The sequence below is a fragment of the Pundamilia nyererei genome, unplaced genomic scaffold (genome assembly GCF_000239375.1).
Source record: "Pundamilia nyererei isolate P.nyererei 1_Seehausen unplaced genomic scaffold, PunNye1.0 scaffold00021, whole genome shotgun sequence".
Classification (NCBI taxonomy): Eukaryota; Metazoa; Chordata; class Actinopteri; order Cichliformes; family Cichlidae; genus Pundamilia; species Pundamilia nyererei.
Window position 1 is genome coordinate 2,205,911 of NW_005187422.1, and position 8,972 is coordinate 2,214,882.

General features: G+C 43.1%; 1 protein-coding gene across 1 annotated transcript in view; it reads right to left on the reverse strand.

The window, feature by feature from the left end:
* Positions 1-544: 544 nt before the first annotated feature.
* txnrd3 (thioredoxin reductase 3) overlaps positions 545-8,972 on the reverse strand; it is a 10,443-nt gene continuing 2,015 nt past the window's right edge. The window contains exons 3-15 of the mRNA XM_005726658.1: positions 8,780-8,887; positions 8,274-8,346; positions 8,053-8,172; positions 7,764-7,906; positions 7,296-7,411; positions 6,228-6,453; positions 5,911-6,003; positions 5,449-5,525; positions 3,794-3,950; positions 3,349-3,456; positions 3,000-3,095; positions 2,764-2,898; positions 545-1,538 (exon numbers count right to left, since the gene is read on the reverse strand). Of these exons, the coding sequence (XP_005726715.1) occupies positions 1,476-1,538; positions 2,764-2,898; positions 3,000-3,095; positions 3,349-3,456; positions 3,794-3,950; positions 5,449-5,525; positions 5,911-6,003; positions 6,228-6,453; positions 7,296-7,411; positions 7,764-7,906; positions 8,053-8,172; positions 8,274-8,346; positions 8,780-8,887 (1,515 nt within the window). The 3' untranslated portion in view covers positions 545-1,475. The remainder of the gene's footprint in view (positions 1,539-2,763; positions 2,899-2,999; positions 3,096-3,348; positions 3,457-3,793; positions 3,951-5,448; positions 5,526-5,910; positions 6,004-6,227; positions 6,454-7,295; positions 7,412-7,763; positions 7,907-8,052; positions 8,173-8,273; positions 8,347-8,779; positions 8,888-8,972) is intronic.

The window sequence follows — 8,972 nt, forward strand, 5'->3', positions numbered from 1 at the left end:
TGATTCCAATAACGCAAAATGAAATAAATCAAATATGACTATTAGTTGGACCAGTATAGCAAAAGCTGCAATGGTCTAACGGCTGTAAAGTCTGTTAGCTTATGGCTACTTCTTAAAATCAAAATTGTGTTCTCTCTTTTTGGGCAGAAGGAAAAAAGATGTTTGCTGATGGTACTGCCAGGCTAACATGCTTTTTTTTTTTTTTTTTTTTTAATAATGACAAATTAAAAAGTGTGGTGTGCTACTGATCTAAAAGCAAAGTTTAACTACAATGCAAGAGATTTAAAGTCCCATTTTAACCAGTTCACACCATGTACACCAGTGTTATGAATATCAGTCCAGTTAAATCCTATAACATTTACTAAGCAGCATATCCTTCAGCAGAAACACAATCAAGCACCGTATGACTAAGAGTAACTCGTACCTTTTTGTTTTTTTTACATTTATTACTCTTGAACTAAATGGAAATCTGTGAGCAGGTTCTGTGAGAATCCTGAAATCATTTCACACAAACTGGGTCACACAAGTCAAAGACAGATGAAACCTGAAGATAGACATGCCTTTATTTAACGCCGAGTAGTCTCTACAAGTTCCACACAAAACAAACAAGCCATTTATACAGATGAAATGTCGTCAACAGCAACGGGAGCGCCGTCTTCCAAACGACGCACGAGACAGCACAATGCAACAAGCAGTCATTAAATTACAAACTGAGCAAAAACACGACCAGAGCAATCCAGGTGGAAACTTGCCATTCGCTTATTTGAAACAGTCTCCAGGCTCTTGATGCATCACAGGTTTCTCTTGAAAACTGAAAACTCTGGTGCTTCCACAAAGCAAAGATAAATATTGACAAAGACATGTATATTCATATAAGTCAACTTATAAACCTGTACGAAGGATGTATGGAATGATGAAGGCATGGTGCTAACCTATGCACGCACCAGAATTGTGCATCCTTTCAAACACTGGTAATGAGCCAATTTATAATAGATGAATCTAGGGGGTGGGGGGGTTGGACGAAGGGTTCGGGCCACCATCAGGTGCTTCTACAGAGGGACATCGATCCTTGCCCACCTAATTATTTGAGGTTACGGGTAAGGACGTCAAAAACAGCCCAAACACACACTCGGGAATGGTGTGTGTGTTTGGGCTTCTCCGAGAGTGACAAGCTGGTGGGGCCCAATAGAAACATTAGCAGAGTAACCCCGCTGTTCAGCAGGCAGCTTTCACATCAGACTCCTTCAGCCAGAGCAGAAGACACGCAGATCTTCAGCCCTGACCATCTCCATTTACCTCGTAGCTCCCAGTCACACCGAGTGTTTTACGTTCAGGTGCTCCTGAGAAATAAATGCCCTGTAAAGGGAGGGGCTAGAGGTGAGGCTGAAGTTAAAGGTTGACTGGGAGTCAAGAGGAAAATGTTTAGTAGGGGAGTCTAACGTGAGAGCAGCCTGCTAAACATGCAGGGTTTAACCTCAGCAACCGGACTGTGTGATGTCTCCACCAGAGCTCCTGGTCACCTCCAGAGTGGTAAAGACCTAGAAGGTAAAGAGGACACAGGAACATAATTAACATCTTTAATGCCACAGGCATGTTCTCATTGGCTGAAAAGAAATTGTTCTTAGTTCCATTTGTTTGTTTAGTCATCTACAGCCAAACATGAAACTTCACATCAGGCTGTCACATCAATGCACTGCGTTTGTTTCAGATGAACATATTTGGGCTAAACCGTCAGAAAATGAAATACGATGTAAACCCATCAAACAAGAGGATCCTCAGCAGCCTAATGCACTGCCATTAGCACCAGCACGATTAACATAATGAATAATCATGTCCCCTAATTACACCAATTATTCCCAAGCATGCATCACCACACACACACACACACACACACACACACACACACACACACACACAGATTGTTTAAGTTCTACACACGATGAATATCCTGTTCCAGCCCAAGATAAAAGTGTGAGACCACTAAAGAGACAGCAAGCACTTTAAACAAGCCGTCTATGGCTGCTCTTTGGACCTGGTGTCTTATCCTGGCCGTCTGATAGGACAACTGCAGACATACACAGCTTTCTTTCTGCCTTCAGCATACTTGCTGTGCAGTTTGTGTGCTAAAGGCAGCTCCAGTGTCATTTCCTGTTCTTACTGGCTTGACGAAAGTACTATTGCAACATGCTGTGGAAATTAACAGTTATTAGCTGTCATACTGGACCTGGAGTGGTTTGACACTGAACTGTGCGTCTGCCTCAATGAAAAACTGATTCATTTTACCGTCATTAAAACTTTGCTGAAATTATAGAGAACAGAAGGAACTGAAAACACTATGAAAAGTTCATGACTCAAAACTGTGGAAAATAACTAAAAGTAAAAAGGGGGAGAGGGCGGGAGACAGAGAGAGAGACAGGAGAAGAAAAAACAAAAAAAACAAAAACACACACCATTGACCTTTAGGTCAAGGTCACTGAGATTTAAACTTCTCAAGATTTTTAGTAGATATACTTGTGGTATCAATTTAAAAATCCTGTGTCGCCTTGTTCTCATATTCAGTTTGGTGTCCATGCCACCTGCCAACCCGGCAGGGTGGCGATAACTTTTACAGATGGCCCGGTTTGGACCGATTCTCGGATGCTGGCTACGTGTCTCCCCCCCAAAAAACAAACCCCATCCTAAATACATAAACGCAGGATCTAAGGCAGTCCACTAATACAGGAAGATACCCAAGTAAATAAAGTGGCAGCATTGTCTTTTTACCTCAGCACAGGTTGGGTGGATGCCAATGGTGGTGTCCAACTGTTCTTTGGTGACGCCACACTTCATGGCTGCACCGAAGCCCTGCGTCACCTCTCCTGCATTCGGTCCTAGGTAGTGGAAACCTATGACTCGATCCTGCAGTGAGGCATAAAAAAAAATAAATCAGGAGCTCAGGCTGGTGGCTGCCACAGATTCAGGCACATTTGTCGGTTGCATTTTAGTTGCTCTGATCTTACGTTGTCTAGTTTGTTGCAGATGATCTTGGCGTAGCATTTGTTGTTGTCCCTGCCGGGCACGGTGAACTCCAGAGGCCAAAAGAGACTGTGATACACCTGAACATGAGACCAGAAACACATGAATGTAAAAGCTTCAAAACAAACGCAGTTCTGTGGTCCAACGTCAGCTCGCATTCACAGATGTACTGAAGAGTTTGCATGACTGGAATAAAACACTAAACGCATGCATTTGCTTGATGGCAACCTGTGACAACCAAGTAAGTTAGAGACAGTTTCATTCAATGTGAAAGCAGCGACCAGAGCGCACAGTCAGCCGAGCCTCGTCTGTCATCAACAATTCAGCTGTTACCTCGAGGTTTTCCTCGCCGTAAAGCTCGATGGCTTTCTCCTCTGGCAGACCGCAGGAACCATACTCCAGCGGGGTGAAGACTGTGGTGGGAACATTGATGTAGTCACACTGCAAAAAACAGCATTTGGTTAGTGATTAACAAAATCTTGTTATGGAACACCAGATTCATCATCTGGAGCACAAAACACTCTGACCTTCTTTATGCCCTTCCCTTTCAATGGCTTACTTCAGATTTTAACACTATACCTCTTTAAAATAAGATTAGTCTTAATGGCACCGTAACATTCAGTTTCCATCCTATGAAACAGGTCTTTATGCACCTTAAATAGGTACTAAGACTGTTCAGACACTTTATGTCTGGTAGTATTGAGTTGGTTGTAGTTTAATGGACAAATAGATTTTAGAATGACAGTCAGAAATCATGACACAGTCACGTTGTACTTACTTTGACCGTTGATCCTCCGTAGAGGCGTCGGGCCAGCAGCTTGCCAGCCTGGATGGCTACAGGTGTCAGCTCCCACTTGCCTTCCAGAATGTCGCCAATAGCATGGATGTGGGGCACGTTGGTCTGCTCTTCATCATTCACAGGAATCTTTCCATTCCTGCAGGATGGGATCATCGAGCATACATTTAAGACTTTTATCCCGTTTTGTGACTTCAAATTAAATATCCGAGTGTTGAAGTTCAAAGTTAAGTGGGTGTAACAATAATAGAAAATTACACAATTTTAACTGTGAATAGCAGATATTTTCTTTATAATAAATCTTTACAATAAGCCTGACATTGTGTAGATGACTGGGGACCGTTATAGAAAGCACCAAAAAGAGTTATACACTCAGCAAAAAGCCTGCAGGAAACAAGGTTAAAGAGCACCACACAGATAAACGTTTGTGTGTCAGTGACAAAGCAGAAATGGATAACTGGCTATGTGGTCATTCATACTTAGCAAAAAGGAGAAGCACACTTGTAGTAGTATCCAAATCACTGGCAGTATTCTGCGCTGCGCAGGAGCAGAACAGCCACAGGCCCCTGAGCACAGAAGCCCTCTGGCTAACGCTGGGCTTCAACTAAAAATTGCTATGGTCATGAGACTCAGAACACTCTTTAAAGCTGGACTCATGCCGTCTTAATCCCTACAGGCCTCACAACACAGGCTCAGCCATTCAGTTATTCACACAAGAGTGGAAAGAAAGCCTTATAGAAAACACTGCATTTCTATGCTGGTATCAACAGCATCAATAATGACCTGCAGGAGGTGTCAGTCTGTAAGAATGTTTTTCCAAACCTAATTTTATACTTTTACTCTTTCAAAAACAAACAAACAAACAAACGAACTCAGAACAGAAAGCCTTTTTTTTAATATAGATACTTCCTTTGTTCTGTCACTTAATACCAATGTGATTTACAGCAGTGTTCTCATCTTACCCACAAGCCACCCCTCACCTCCCCACCAAATTCCCCCAACACTCACACCAGGCAGAGAGCCCTGAGCAGCAAGAACTGCTGAATCACTGTGACTGTACTGCGAGTATTAAAGGGACAGGAGAACACACGTACAAGCACTCCGAGAGCAAATCAAGCCAGCTCACCCTGGGCGGTGTTTACTTTTAATTGTATTTTCTGTATATTCACTGTGTTTTCTCTGGTCTTCAAGAAGTTTGCAGTGGACTAAAATATTATACTACAGTATATTTCTATCTCATTCCAAGATATAACACATTTCGGGGCCAATTGGACAGAAAGACAGATGTGAAATGTAAATGTGAGGTCAAAGGTCAAGTCTCACATGATATTTGGATGCAGACTTTAAAAATAGTTTTAAAGATGACATTTTATGAAAGTTTGATCTCATTTGACCTTGAAGGAGAGGCCAGAGGTCAAATGTGACAGGCTAATACCATATAAAGATTTTAAAATTTCCATGTGTTGGCAATACACACCAGATTGTGACAATCATAGTTTCTCAGACCACGACCCCACTCTACATGCCTACAGAAGCCACAAAAAAGTTTGACCTATCAAGTTTAATGATGATTTAATGACACGTGCAAATACACCTGAAACATGGCCTCCTCGGCAGTAACAACATACTGAACTTACTTTGGGTTGACTTTGACTCCTGCCTTATCCAGGCCGAGCTTGTCTGTGCATGCGTCTCGGCCCACTGCGATCAACACCTGAAGAACAAAACCCCAGCTTGTTAGCTTTAATGCAGTGTGATATTAATCCTTTGTCACCGCCAATTGTTCCAGAGACATGGCATCTTCTCAACACTAACATGAGAGCTGATGATTACATGGCAGTATCTCAACATATCACATCATATCTTTGGTTTAGTTAAACTGTAAAAATGGGGTTAAAAAAAAAGAAAAAGAGAGAAAAGTACCCTAAACACTACGGAGCCGATTAATATTAAAGTGACCACAGAATAGTGATTATTGCAACACTAAATGTAGTTTCTTTCACAGAAATAAGCTGTGAGAGAAACCGTTTACTCTTTTGGCGGAAATGCATGACGACGGAGCAGAGAGAGGGGTGAAGGAAAACCGAAGCGATACATACAGTGTTGTACTCTCCCTCGATCATCTCGTCGGTTTCTGTGGACTTGGCGGTCACCTTCAGCCTGCCAGGAGTTCCTGCTTCAAGCTCCTCTATCTGACACATAATTTAAGAGAAAAGGCTTAAAACATCATTCATCTATATGCTGATCAGAGTCTACTGACCACCTCCTGCGTTCACTATAAATCAAAGGCTTTTAATGTTGACCTATTAAGCACATGACCTGACAACATTAAAGATTACAGCTATTACCATTGCATGTAGGCATACTCCGAGATCAATAAGCTAAATCACAAACAGCAGGTTGTGTTCACGCTCACCTTTGTGGGTACATATTTACGGAGGAACTTGACACCGTGCCCCTCCATGTGTTCACCAGCGCGGTTGGCCATGTCCTGGTCGAAGCCCCTCAGCAGGATGGACCGTACCATGACGGTGACGTCGAGCCCGAGGCCGGCCAGAAAGCCGCCACACTCCAAAGCCACATAGGACGCTCCGATCACCAGAGTTTTCCCCGGGCAGTAAGGCAAAGAGAAGAGGTCATCACTGTAAAAACAAACAAACAAAAACAAGGTGAGGTTAAAGCAGGTTTTTGTGCAGCTAGTTTTGCATACAAAGAATTTAGCAGGTGTGACACTTGCTCCTGCTGATCTAGACCTTCAGGTTATTTTTTCTTTTTACCTCACAGGGTGTGGAGAGATGCTGTCTAATACTTATTTAAAGCCTTGAGCCAAACTGCAGATTATTTAATAGAACAAGGTTCATGATGTTGCTCAGTGCTGCCCTGCACTCTGCTCCTACAAGCTGGTCACTTAAAATTTTAATTCATTTCTTTTTTTCAAAGATTTTCAAATAATTAAGTATTTCATGTCACAACAAATAAATCCAACCATATCCCGTATTACTGCTTATCCTGTTTTCAGGTGTGAGCTATAGGATGTGTAGCTTAATTTCAGTAGCTGACAACAAAAGTACCAAATCTGGCTGACTGTCCAACAACAGCTGTGAGATGCGAAGAGAATCCCCGAATAAACCCTACCAAGCCCAGGCTTGTTTCTTACATTGTTCAGACACCTCTGGTTTAAGACCTTGTGGAATAAATGAGCCTCTCTGCCAAGACACGAGCATAATCGTCAAAGACACCTGAGGATAATCTCACGTCAGCATTCACAGAGCAGGCAGACAGACGGCTGCTCTGAGGCACAACAACCTGCTGGATCACTAAAGGGCAGGTTTGTTTTCAGAGATCACACCTTAAGGAAGTGACACTTATTTCAGCCATGAACCCATCCACTGGTCTAAAAAGGAGCTCTGGGTGGAGCTTCAGTCACTCACACACACTATAACATAAATTGTCAGATTCTGTGTACTCTGCACGGTGCTGTCACCTGGTGATGCAATACTCCTTGTCTCCGGGAATGCCCAGGTAACGTGGCCTCTCACCCGTAGCCAAAACAAACTTGGCTCCTGTGTAGAACGTCTCCTTCCCTCGTTTGTTTGTAGTCTGTCAGGAAACACAAACAGATATTTTGACACACATGCAACATAACAGGAAGCTTTTTCAATGTAGTGGATGTTTCTGAAACATCTGCTTTTTGTGCAACTAGTGAGGTGATTGCAACGACAGCAACAACTTCTAAACACCGATAAGTATTTTTGAAAAGCCTGTTTAGGACACAAAAATAACAGTTAATTCAACAGGATGATTTCAAAGCTGACAGCTTATACAGATTAGTAACAGGTTGCGAGATGGTAACATGAGCAAGCAGAGAACGAAGACTTTATTAAGTTATGAAACGACTAAGCCTCTGCATGACTTTATTGAAGATTCATTTTCATTGAAAGCAGTCGGTTACCTTGATTTTGTGTGGTTCCACAAACTCTGCATAGGCATTGACATAGTTGACATTCTTGTCCCTCAGTGATACCCTGTAGCCCCAGTTCAGGGAGCCAATGTAGTTGTTAACAGCAGTCTTCATCGTGTCCCAGTTGTGTTTCACTGAAGACAGAAACAGACACTCATCAGTAGAAGCAGTAGAAAGACTACGGGGTGCCTCCTAAATGGGCTCGCCTCCGATTTACCACGGCAAGCTGGTGTGATGTCACCCCTGCGTGACCTCCTGGGTCGGTCCCCTGAGCCCTCACCTGTCTCATCAAACTCCCAGCCGAACTTGCGCGCGTCCTGCATGGCCGTGGACAGCAAGGCCGTCTGGTGCATCAGCTTCTTGGGAATGCAGCCTACGTTCACACACGTTCCTCCAAGACCTGATCGTCACAGCCAGAGCACAGCAAAACTGTCGTTTAGCAGCCACTACAGATCCAGACAAACCCTGCGTCAAAAGTCTTACTAAAAGGAAGTATCATACCCCAAGTGGTTCCTTTTGGTGTGGGCACAACGTAGTCCAACACCATGACCTTCTTCCCCAGTGTAGCAGCTTCCTGTTGTTAAAAGATTATATCTTACTGCTGTGTTGCAGTTTTATGGAGCAAACAGAAGTGGTGTAAGTGAATTACATCATCAGCAATAGTTTCACACTAGTTCTGAGAAATCACCAACCACACCACCACAGATCAAGAACCACCTTGCACTATATTTCATTATGATAACACATTTTAGCCTTTCACAGGTTTCTGTTTTCCTGTCATTTACACTAGTACTCTAGTTTCTGTCCTGTGCCCTGTTTATCATACAAGTGTGTGAAAATCTCACTAACAATCCTCCCAAAGACAAAAGCCTGCAAATGTCTGAAATTCTGCCGGTGACCAAAGTTACAGCTGCACCCCCACACAAGTACAAAAGCACGGCTGTCTGTGGGATCCCAGTTCACACAAAACAGTCAAATCAGAGCTAAATACTGAATTCTGACATCACCTTCGAGCAGGCCAAGCCTCCAGAGCCGCCTCCGATGACGATCAGGTCGTAGTCGTAGTCTTCATTATCGCCGTTAAGCAGCTGCTGCAGGCTGCCGTCTTTATGGGCCTGACACAAACAGCAACACAACGTTTGTTACTGTAGCACTTAGCAATGCTAATCATTTCAAACAAAAACAAACAAACAAACAAAG